Source organism: Strongylocentrotus purpuratus, unplaced genomic scaffold (assembly GCF_000002235.5).
Source record: "Strongylocentrotus purpuratus isolate Spur 01 unplaced genomic scaffold, Spur_5.0 spur5_contig_861, whole genome shotgun sequence".
Taxonomy (NCBI): Eukaryota; Metazoa; Echinodermata; class Echinoidea; order Camarodonta; family Strongylocentrotidae; genus Strongylocentrotus; species Strongylocentrotus purpuratus.
This window is the reverse complement of record NW_022145570.1, coordinates 1,293,267-1,305,356: the sequence shown is the minus strand read 5'-3', so window position 1 is coordinate 1,305,356 and position 12,090 is coordinate 1,293,267. Positions and strand designations below refer to the sequence as shown.

At 37.4% G+C, this 12,090-nt stretch overlaps 1 protein-coding gene and 1 long non-coding RNA gene across 2 annotated transcripts; both read left to right on the top strand.

Annotated features, from left to right (window-relative positions):
* Positions 1–1,821: 1,821 nt before the first annotated feature.
* LOC115929888 lies at positions 1,822–8,245 on the top strand. The gene is made up of 3 exons (XR_004066756.1): positions 1,822–1,894; positions 2,735–2,967; positions 8,136–8,245. It is a non-coding gene; the product is annotated as an uncharacterized LOC115929888 (long non-coding RNA).
* Positions 8,246–8,364: 119 nt separating this feature from the next.
* LOC584947 (solute carrier family 43 member 3-like) lies at positions 8,365–11,640 on the top strand. Its single transcript, XM_030999847.1, has 5 exons — positions 8,365–8,558; positions 9,163–9,286; positions 10,421–10,513; positions 11,058–11,340; positions 11,612–11,640. Exons 1-5 carry the CDS (start codon positions 8,383–8,385, stop codon positions 11,638–11,640), a joined length of 705 nt encoding a protein of 234 aa, XP_030855707.1. The 5' UTR covers positions 8,365–8,382.
* Positions 11,641–12,090: the final 450 nt, after the last annotated feature.

Genomic DNA, 12,090 nt, shown 5'->3' with positions numbered 1-12,090 from the left:
AGAGACACTTGTTTTTTGGTAGCTTGAGTTTACATATTAATTTATATATTTCATATAAAGCTTAAACCATATACGACACTTTTCAATAAGACAGCATTTTCTCTCAATTTTGTTTGTTCTTCTTATACGTTGTAATTAAAACCTGTATCCGGCAGTCATTTATCCTTTTCTCATTTTCTGGTCTGCAGGCTACGAAGAGAACGCGTCCACAACGAGAAGTCGCAATTATCGACGATGAATTGTGAAGGACGATAACGTGCCGAAAAACTTGTGGCCGTTAACAAGGGTCGTTGAGATCGTTCCTTCCGTTGGCGGAATTGTTCGCAAGGTGAAGCTAGCAGTTAGCAAGGCCAGGATCGGTGACAGCGTCTTTACGAAACAACGATAATGGAGCAATGAAGAGCCAAGCAAGGAGCGCGAGCTTGTTACGAGTAATGCGAGAATATTACGAGTGTAGGCGAGTTCACCTCGAATTAAAACGAATCGGGGAAAATTTGTGAACATGTTCAAAATTTTGGAACTGCACGCGACTTCGAGGAGAGTCTTGGAATGTGTTACGCTTTAATAGCCATACCAAATTGTTCGCGAGTTATTGCGAGGGCCTCTTTGAGGCAACTCACCACAACTCGCCATAACTCGCTAATACAACTCGGCTAAGTGGGAGCCCTGCTTAACGATAGGGGGCGTTGTCAAATGAGACTAAACGGAGCTATATGAACGAAAATGCAACACATTATCAACAATTCATTGCATCTATCCCCGGTCCCCCACAAGAAAAAATCCTCTGTATAGCCATGCATTCCAGAAATCGATGTTAGCTGCAAAAAGGGACATACTGGATTGGATTTCTTTATTGTCATGCACAAAATAAGATGAAGGCATAAAAATCGTCTCACATTAATTTGTATGAAATATAACAATACATTAACATATCATAGGCAAATAACTACAAATAATATAAATAACATAACATTGTATTTTAATTTAACCTCTCTGTTGAGAGCCAGGGGAATTATTTTATTATTTGTACTCTCCTGGCTCCCAACAGACAATACAAACTTAAATATATTCTAAAAAATGTACATGACAACAATAAAATAAAACAAGTAACAGCCAAGATCTAAAATCAATTATTCATCAATTGTTAAAATATTCAGATAAAAACTGTTTATTTCTGGTAGCAGACATAACTAAACGTACATCATACTGGAGTGCATAGATGAGAGACAAGAGAGAGAACGAAAGAGAGAAAGGGAGAAAGGGAAAGGGAAATAGAAAGAGAGAGAGAGAGTGTGTGTGGTGTGTGTGTTGAAGAGAGGAATAGTTCAGTGTGAGAGGATGCATATACAATTTAATTCAAAACATTGCTTTGTAATAAATTTGTCATTTATATTGCACCTGTGCTTAGTACTGTTACATATAATGAAACACTGCTATTTATGCCAAGAAATACTAATACAACTGTATGCTAGTACATGCACATATAGATGGAAGATACACTGTACAGTTGAAAGAAGAAAATTTATGTCAGGTAGAAGAGGCGAGAAGAGAGACAAGCAAGAAAGAAAGAGAAAGAAAGAAAAGTGGAGAAAAGGAAAGCGAGGAAAGAAAGGAAACGGAGGAAAAGTGCAGTGTGATATATTGAAAATATTGTTGAATTGAATTGAATTGATGGGTCAACATGTCACGCTCAAACTACCAGCTACTCAACCATAACAGCAGGGAGGACCCCATCCCCCTTCTTTAAAACCCCTAGGAATAGATTTTAACAGAAGATTATATAAGTCGATCGACTGCGGTTACACTAGAGGGAAAGGGGTTCGTTTTTTGTGTGCATGGTAGTCAATATGGTTATTATCCACCAACATCATTCTATTGCTTCGTGATTCTGAAGGTGAGTAAGCTTTCTGTACTTTAATTGCTGAAATTAAATAGCCTTCTAGTTCTGATCTGTATTTTTACTATTAATATCTATTTTTATTCAGCCTTGGATGAGCCTCATTCTGCGTTTCCCTGTACTTAAAAACGAGAAAACATACAGTCGATCGTTTCATCTCAGTTAAATTAAGTAATATGATCTCCAAAACTTTATTGTACACATAAATGAAGGTCGCCATTGAACTGCACTTACAATCCAGACCTTGAAAACTGCATTTAAGATCTACCTTTATATTATTTAATTATTTTCATGCTTTGTTATTCATAATTTTTAATTGGAATTGTATATGCCTATAACTTGTAGTTTATATTTACATTTTTGGGGGAAATGGGAATACTACGTGGATTAACGTTTCTTGAAGAGGGCCGGGAAGGTATTGTAGGACACGTGCTTATGCGACTGTTGCTCCGCTGTATTAAAATGCATTCCACTAATCGTGCCAACAGAGTTCCAACTTCGACCCCAAAACAAAAAAGAAATCTCTCCCTTGAGCTTAAACTGACAAATAATCACATTGTATTTTCCACCGTAAGTCAATAAAAGTGATAATAGCGATGGTGATAATGTCAATAATAAATCATGATATTAATACAAATGATAACCATCATCGTCATCATCATCATCGTTGTCTTGGGTCATTTAATACATGGTCGTCATGACAACCAGTAACATACTCTTGATATTATTAACAACGTTGACGATGAGGACGATGATGATATGACAACGACGACGATGATGACGATGATGGCCGGTGATAATTGCTAACAATAATATTTACTTTTATTGTTATACTAGTTATCATCAACCATCTTATCTGGACGGTAACTACTCGCTTGCTGAAAGAGACCATGAAGGCTGTGGTGATTGTAGAAAGGAGCGCCGCTCTTCTTCTTGCTTGCATTGAAAATCTGGTCCATGGGGGTGTCATTTTTGGCTGGCCCTCACTCGTGTTCATTCTTATACAGCTCGGCTATTTCAGTGACCTGTGCAACAACACCAGCGAAAACCGTACTCTCTCGCCTCTGAACGTAAGTGTTTGCTTATCCCCAAGACTATCACTGTGTATGTCGGGCAAGTCAAAGATATAATGTTTTCATTTTGGTCGCTCATACGTTATAGTAGACCAGCGAAAGGGCTCTAGAAAAATATTGTATGTCATTTTCGGGGGTAATACATGGCATCCATGCTACAAACCCTTGCAAAAATAAAAAGGAATCCGAAAGGGGTGCATGCCACGCGCTTTTTTAAAATACTAAATATCAAGTTTTGCATTTCAATGTGAAGAAAAAAATGTCAAAACTTACCGGTACCAGTAGATGGTGATTTTTTTCGAGAGAGGAAAAATAGATCAAAATTGGTTGACTATTTAAGAATAGATGCATTTTCGTTAACAAATGACACCCACTGGCAGTGCTTGTATTAAATAATGTATCTTGTTTCACAATTGGTATTTAATACGCATTAGCTTTAGGCGAGCTGTACTAGATAAATGTTAGATTGAATACAAACCAAATTCCACTCACTTTTTGTCAGGCGTATTTCACTGACTTGTTAAACACAAACGCAAATTATTTAAAACGCAGCTTCATTGCACATTCATTAAACTCCTGCATTGTATCACAAAATATTCCTTAAAAACGAAACCGTCTCTGCCAAATTTGTCAATCTTTGTATTATTTTTCATGAGAAAAGATTCTCTTTTGCTGGTAGCAGTGAGTTTCACACCACATGATTGGAAGTATATGCTAGTTCCTTTGGTGGTCCACCGTGGATTCGGTTTAAGGCTGCTTATATTAGTTAGGTACACAGCCGGCTCCAACAGGGAAATTGTGTTAGCCTATTTATTAATGTGGATTAACGTTTAAGGGACCAACAATGTTTATATGCATTTCAGACAACATATTTTGGCTGAAAATGTTCATTTGGTGTGTAAAAAACCCATTACGAACAATACAGTGAAAATGATATTAATATATTGACTGCTATGAGAAAGTCTGTATAGAAACAGCTATGTCTCCAATATTAAAGCATTCCATATATCTTTTATATACCGAATTCGCACAAACTTCTTACACGTTAACCAATGGGAATTTCAGCAAAATTTAACAAAGCCTCCCGTTACCCGGGGCAACGGGCATCTTTTTCATTAAATATTAACCATGAGGCGGGCATGGCTAAAATCACGACTCCAATTTTGATCAATGAGATGACTAGATTTATTCAACATACTAAAGAGAGATATAGGTTCAGACACACAAAAGACCACAAGGTCCTAAATAGGGCCCAAAGAATCAGCAATTCTAGACAGTCAATAGAATTTCTTTAACCTATTTTGTTGGGTAAAAGGATCACAGCAAAACTCTATTTCGGTATAAAAAAAATACACTGATACATTATGGATATGACGCTGTGATAGCCAAATAGGTCTCGCGTAGTCTAAATCTGATGTTAAGGGCCCAAATGCAACATAGGTAATTAAAGAACATCAAACTAACTAAGTTAGATATATTTTTTTTCTTTTTACATACATGTATTATTCTAAATACTGTACTTAATAATGCAACCAATATTACATCTTTATAGGGGCAGCTCAAAGGGCCTCGGGAGCCCTGTAGCTATTCATTGGAACCCAATAAGTAATGCGTGAAAAATCGAGTATTGTATTGACTAGAATATTAAAACACATGCTATATTAGATGTGTTTGTTTGTTTTATTTATTTAACCACGGTTAACATCTGCTATCAGCCACGAGGTTGTTTTTCAGCAAGTCCGTAAAAAAAACATTCATACAATATACATAAACAAAACAAATATAAATTCATAACACAAATTAAAATAACAAGAATAAAAATGTGGAAATAACTTAATAAAAAGAATACAAATTTGTAAAAAAAAAAATAATAATAATAACAAGAAAACATATCTGTAAATAACTTTTAATAGTAATCACGCTTAGTATTTTTAATATCAGAAATTTGAGGAAAAAATACAATTTAGTCAAATCACAAGCTCCTTATCATAAAACAAATCATCAAAGGTAGATTGAGTGAGAGAGCGAGGGAGAGAGGGAAAGAGAGAGAGAGAGGAAGATGAGAAGATAGAATGAGAGAGAGAGAGAGAGAGGGGGAGAGAGACAGAGACTAATGGGGTGTTGCAAGAAAGTTGCGATTGATTGCAAGTTGCGTTTAACTGCAAGTTGCAAAATTTGCAACAGATATTTGCAATCGATTGCAACTCAACTTTCTTGCAACGCCCCACTAGTCTCCTAAATTTCCTGGGATTTCGTTAGGATTTAATCTTGAACAATTAAATTAATTTAACTAGATCTAGCTTTTATTCATCCCCCCTCTCTCTCTCTCTCTCTCTCTCTCTCTCTCTCTCTCTCTCCCTCTCTTACTAATGGGACGTTGCAAGAAAGTTGAGTTGCGATCAATTGCAAATTTGCAATTAATCGCAAGACTTGCGCTTGATTGGGTTATTTGCAATTGATTGCAAGTTTCTTGCAACACCCCATAAGATAGTCGATAACAATTATAACGTAGGGGGGAATACCATCGATCGCCTTTATAAAGTTTGAAAGCCGAGTTTCTTTTCTGGTGCATTGGGGTAGGTGATTAAATAGCCGAGATGCGATATAAAGAGTACTGTTTCTTAGAAAATAACGTTTAATCTATTGTAAAGTTCATGTCTGCTGAAGCGAGAATCCACCCAAAGTACTATTCTTAATGCCCTGTTTTGTAATATCTGAAACTTCTTTACGTGCCCAGAGTTGGGTTTCATCAAAATCCTACTACAATAATCAAAACGAGATCGAATCATCGTATTACATAACAGTAGAGCAGTCCGGTGATCGATAAATGGTCTAACTCTTCGCAAGACAAAAAAAGTTCCGTGGTATTGTTGATTTCGCCCTTTCAAACTGTGTGTCCATGGAAAATCTGTATCAAGTTTAACACCGATATATTTACATTGATCGACTCTCTTTAGGGGCCAATTATCAATACAAACATTAATGTTCTCAACAATTTTACGTTTACGTTTTGTTCCTATGACCGTAAACTTACATTTCATTGCATTACATTTATTATGCAGTAACCAATCATGAATCTTCATTAATTATACACTGAAGACTATGTGGATCTCTAGATGCATAGTAAACAAATATACCATGCACTGAGAGGCTCTAGTTGAAATTATGGATTGAGGTGACAGGAATAGCACTAATTTCTGTGGGGCGTAGCCCCGAAGAAAATAGTGCCATTTCTGTCGCCGAGGAATCCATAATTTTAACTAGTGGCTCGAAATAGTGCATGGTATATTTGTTTACTATGCATCTAGAGATCCATTGATGTATTTGTTTTATATTTTTCAAACCAACCTTCATAAAAATAATAATAATAATAATAATAATTATGTTATCTGTTACTGAAGTAGTGTAGAGTGCAGTGAGATTTTGATTTTGATTTGATTTGATTTTATTTCTGCATTTTTTCCAAATAAAATATAACTGAATAACAAATAACATAATATACATGTAAGGTATAATACAACATAAACAAACAATAATTTCTTCATGTCAAAATGTTTTTTTACATAATATATGTACATAATTATAATAACGAAACTTATTATTTCCATAACATATTATCATAAATTTAAAGTATTAACCTAACTATTCTGGTGGAAAAGTGCAGGAGACCGCAATCATAAGCAAAGCTTGACAAGGATGGCGGCCTCAAAAAAAACAAAAAAAAGCAGCGCAAACGACAGTACCGCACTCGCACATTGATCTTGATTGATCGCATATATATGACGTCATCCATGGTATAGTGCCATGGTAAAGTGCACTATACCATGGATGACGTCAAGGTTACATCATAGCAATGTTACGTTTGGTCACATGATGCTATGTTGACCAATCACAGAACAGGATTTCATTGATCAAAAATATAATATAAACATGTGTCGTCAGCAAACATTGATACAGTGCGACGCTTGACAACAGGTGGTAAATCATTCATGTATAATATGAATAACAGTGGCCCCGATATACTTCCCCGTGGGACGCCACAAAATACTTGGTTTGCTTCTGACCCGTTAATAATAGTATTGTGTTTTCTCAAAGAAAAATAACCTCGGAACCAACGTAAAGATTGAATCCATTGATGATAGGTGTGGATAACATATTATACACTTTCAATCACAATGCTTAAGGTCCATTTTCTTGATTAAATCGCAAATCATATGTGCCCACCGAATGACGCATGGTCTTGCTTGAATAATGTTGGTAAAAATTAACAATAGTGCTTGTTTATTTGATCTAATAATAAGGAAGTATGTATAAATTACATAATTTCGTAATTCCAGCTATCGTGGGGACATTTTGAATGCTATATGCACAGCTTAAAAACACATCTTTGGTGCATGTGAAAGAATTCGCATAACAGCCCCACGCATTGCTTTATCATTCATGTGTGTTCCGAATGATACAAACCTGGACGAACATGCCTAAAACCTTGGTAGGTACTTACGAAGTAACTACATAGGCTTATAGCAGTATGAAGTCAGTGGACACCCGGGCATAGTGAAATATATTTCTAGATTTTTTTTTTCCTCAATAAGCCCGTAGAAAAAATGTTGGACATTGTGATGGTGATGGAAGGTGTAGGAGCACGTGGTATATAGTTTATTATCAACGAATATCATCAATGGGTTCAACACATCATAAAATATATATGTTTTATTATAGTTTTGATTAATGAAATTCTGTTCAGTGATTGGTCAACATAGCATCGTGTGACCAAACATAACATTGCTATGATGTTACAGATAAGAAAAATGTGCTAAGCCGTGACGTCATCCATGGTATAGTGCACTATACCATTGATGACGTCATATATATTTTCTTCCAAGGCACTCCTGTGCATCCATTCAGCGAGCGTACGGGATTTCAAATGACATGCACAGTAAACGGGAGAAGGAGCTGCGGAAGAGGAAGTTTAAGCGCGAATGAGAAAATGAGCTAGGATCGACTGCCGCAAATGTTATTTGAACACATGTCAAAGAAAAGCAACTGTATTTTATTTCTAAAATTAATTTGTATTGTTTGGAATCAAGTTTTTTTTTTTAACTATTGCGAGAAAAAAAATGTAATATCCCTTCTGCTTTATGAATCACCATTTATCGTTATTATAGATTAGCATGACCATTGACGGTGACAGCTCAGAGAGAGCATCATATAACCAGACATGTCTCGAGCAGGACAGCCGCCTGCAGCTTGTCTACTCCATGGCAGTGGCTTCACAGGAAAAGCAACTGTATTTTATTTCTAAAATTAATTTGTATTGTTTGGAATCTTTCTTTTTTTTTAACTATTGCGAGAAAAAAAATGTAATATCCCTTCTGCTTTATGAATCACCATTTATCGTTATTATAGATTAGCATGACCATTGACGGTGACAGCTCAGAGAGAGCATCATATAACCAGACATGTCACGAGCAGGACAGCCGCCTGCAGCTTGTCTACTCCTTGGCAGTGGCTTCACAGACCATCTCTATGTTCCCGATGGGCTTCTTCTTTGATCGCTTTGGGACTAGAATGTCTAGGCATCTGCTCAGGTAAGAGTCTTAAAGATAAAGTTGAGTCTTGTCATCTGATTTCATTGTGAAAGAAAAGGTGAGGAATGGATCAGAAAACAAATCATTGATCACGTAGCATGTAAGTATTGGTGTGTACTGCAAAGTTCCGGAGTCATCAAAATCATAATAAATTTGGCCCAGTCTTGGTAAAGTAACAAGCACTGTACACAGCAAGATGCATACGGGACTACACAAATGGTGTCGGGGCTAACAACCTTGATTTTCTAATCTTTCTATGCTCATTACTCAGCCAGTATACATTTTCTACCTAAATTGTTTGGCGAATGACATTTATTTGTAATCTTGGACATTTAGTGTAAGTTTCGTTTTATTCTGTGAGAATTCTTTTTTTCAAAACCAAAACTCACCACTGTCTTTAACATTCTCTCATTTTTCATATATCAAGTTTAAAGATTTGTTTCAACACGTTATGTTTAAAATATAGGAAGCCAAAAAACAGGAACCTTTCAGCTAACTATGTACCTTCATTCATAAATGGATAACGCAAATGTGTAAGAGTTCACATCGGAAAGCATGTATACTTATTTTTTTATTGCATTCCCCCCCTGTTGATTATCTTTAGCGTCCTGTTACTGATCGGCTATTTAATGATGGGTATCAGCTCTCCTCTTACCCCCTTACTCCTGTTCCCGGGGACCATTATCTTTACTGTGGCAGGCTCCTTACTCCTCTTCTCATCAGTGCAGGTCAGTTTATCGATTATGTTATCAATGTGACATATTTGGTTTTAATTTTCCCCTTTTCCTCGTTTTCTCATTTTTGTTATCTGTCTTTTTTAATATTCATTTTCTGCTTTACATTGCTCCTTCTCTTCCTCTTCTTTTTCATCGTATTCTTCATCATCATCTACTTATTCTTTATCGTCATCAACATCATCATCCATCATCATCATCTTAATCATTTGTATCACCAACGTCATCATCATCACCATCATCATCATCATCATTATCATTATCGTCGGCAACATTTTCATCATTCTAAGACATCTAAGATACAAATCGTATGCTCGATCTTGTAATTGAAAAACAAGTCAGAATTGTGTTTTTTTTAACCAGCGGACATGAATCTGCCGTCTATTTCTTGCCGAGCAGCGACTCTACCTCCAGGCCATCACTGGTCTATGGCACAGTCACGATGAACTGGAAACAAATACGTCAGAATGAGTCCGGAGAGCTGAGGTATTTGTTTCCAGTTCATCGTGACTGTGCCATAGACCAGTGATGGCTTGGAGGTAGAGGTAATAATAATAGCCTAATAGTCCACTCCAAATTTTATTAAACCGAAACGGAAATTCTTTTTGCCCAATTGATCGTGAGCCCGGCAGCCACTGAGCAGCGCCAGATCGACGTTGCTCTATCCCTTATTGTTGAACGCCAAACAAGGTAGCAACAACTCCCATCTTTTAACGTCTTTTGGTATGACGCGGCCGGGGTTCGAACCCACGACCTCCCGATTGTGAAGCGGACGCTCTACTGACTGAGCCAACACTCCAATAGTCCGCCATAAAGGCAATGGCATTAAATTTCAAGCATTTTATCATCATTCATCATCAGCATCATCATATTTACTTCTTGAGCATGATTTAATCAAATATCTGGTTATTTACTTTTTCTTGTTAATTTTCAAAATTATATAATTTGGCTACATGATTGATTTTGCTTTTGCCCAAAGAATTTCAACAATATAAAAATACAAAATGTAACCTTTCGCATTTGCTATCGATTTCATCGGCTAATAAATCATTCTGTTTAGAATATATGGATTACACGCAGATTTTTGTAATTACGATGTATGGTGTTTTTTCTTATTTCTAAATACAGATTGGTAATGTTTTCCAAGGAAGGAAATCTACTGTCATTTCATTGATTAATGGCGTGTATAGTTCATCAACGATTGTCTTTTTAATAGCTAAGGTAAGAAACAATTTTCAAAGAAATTCTAATTCGCATTGGCGTAGAATGGCTTAGGCCGGTTAGGAGGGGGCATGAGCAGGGCCGTAGCCAGAGTTTGATGTTTGGGGGTGGGGGCACATACATGTAATTGATCGAAGTCCTGGGGAGGGGTCTAAAAAAGTTCAACCGATCTTGGACATGTTTTGGGGGCACGTGCCCCCCCCCCCCCATCCCCCGTGTCCCCCTCCCCCCGTGGCTACTGGCCTGGGCACGAGTATCTTTGGGTGACATCGGTTTTTTCAGGTAGGAGAATGCGAGATAACAAAACCGTCGAGTAAGGGGTGTACGGGAGGGGTCGGACCATCTTTTTTCTTCGTTGTCTTCTTCTCTTTCTTCCTCTCTCTCTCTCTCTCTCTCCCTCTCTTTTTCTCTCTCTTTCCCTCTCCCTCCCTCTTTCTTCTTTTTTTATCTTTCTTTCTTAATTCAAAATCCAATTGCAATTCGAACTTGAGTTGATTTCTTGAAAGCCTTTACGATCGCCTTCTCAATTCAAATCGCACTCCAGGCAGCTTATGAAGCAGGGTTGTCCCTTCGAATCTTCTTCTCGATTATGGCTGGATCCGTGATCCTCCTCAGCATTAACACCTTCATCATCCTGCCCGTCAAACGCATCCCCTGGCCCTACCCCGACCACCATCGACTGGTAACCTGCTGCACTACAAAGACCGATCAAGACCAGAAGGGTGTTGCTGGACTCCGCAATGAAGCATACGTTGAGGATCCCGCCGATGATATGGGGTGTTCAGAAGAACCACACGGGGACGGAGTAGGGTTGGACTCGGTTACTGGTAGGTATGGATGTTTTGTTTCCCTGTCTCTCCCTCTTTTACGTTTCTCCCTTCCTTTCCTTCTCGGTGATGTTCTTGGTCTTCTTCTTAGGCCTGTTGTTGTCGTTGTTTATCTTCTTCTGATAAATTTATATTTCCAGACCTCTTTTTTTATAAAATCTATTTTATTTGTTTGTTTATTTTGTTTTATCTCTTTCTTTGTCTTCGAAAATAAAATACGTTAATCCACCATCATAACATTAGCATTGGAATATTTGTCTTATCAACTCAGATACCAACGGAAAAGAGCCGGTGTGGTAGGCGATTTGTTCCGGGTTCCGCGGAACAAATCGGCGCGCCGATTTGTTCCTCGGAACGAATCTACTGGATCGACTCGTTCGCAGATACGTTCGAAAGCCGCCGTTCTTATCCGACATTGGCCGAACGTTTCTGCTTATATAATCGCGTATATTTTTATTACTTGTGTCGAATAAACATGGTAAAAATAAATTTTAGCTTTATCTTGATACTTTTGTATTTATTGTTGCAATGAAAACCAATATTATTTTTTTTGAAATATTTTTGTGTTGACCCCGGCCCCCCCCCCCCCCCCCCCACCCCACCCCGCATCTCTTTCATTTAAACTAGAGTCTACATGTACATCATGCATGCAGCCCACATGCATAATTAGATTCTGTGATGATCGAAGCCCGGTAATAGGTGGTTGACGTAACACGATATCATATAAAGCAGCATTCAAACCAAATTAGA

Excerpts from the sequence above, each read along its gene's own strand:
- LOC584947 (XM_030999847.1), top strand. The coding sequence starts at position 8,383 with ATGACCATTGACGGTGACAGCTCAGAGAGAGCATCATATAACCAGACA. Across the intron at positions 10,514-11,057 it reads TTGTCTTTTTAATAGCTAAG|GCAGCTTATGAAGCAGGGTT; the intron begins GTAAGAAACAAT and ends ATCGCACTCCAG. Across the intron at positions 11,341-11,611 it reads AGGGTTGGACTCGGTTACTG|ATACCAACGGAAAAGAGCCG; the intron begins GTAGGTATGGAT and ends TTATCAACTCAG.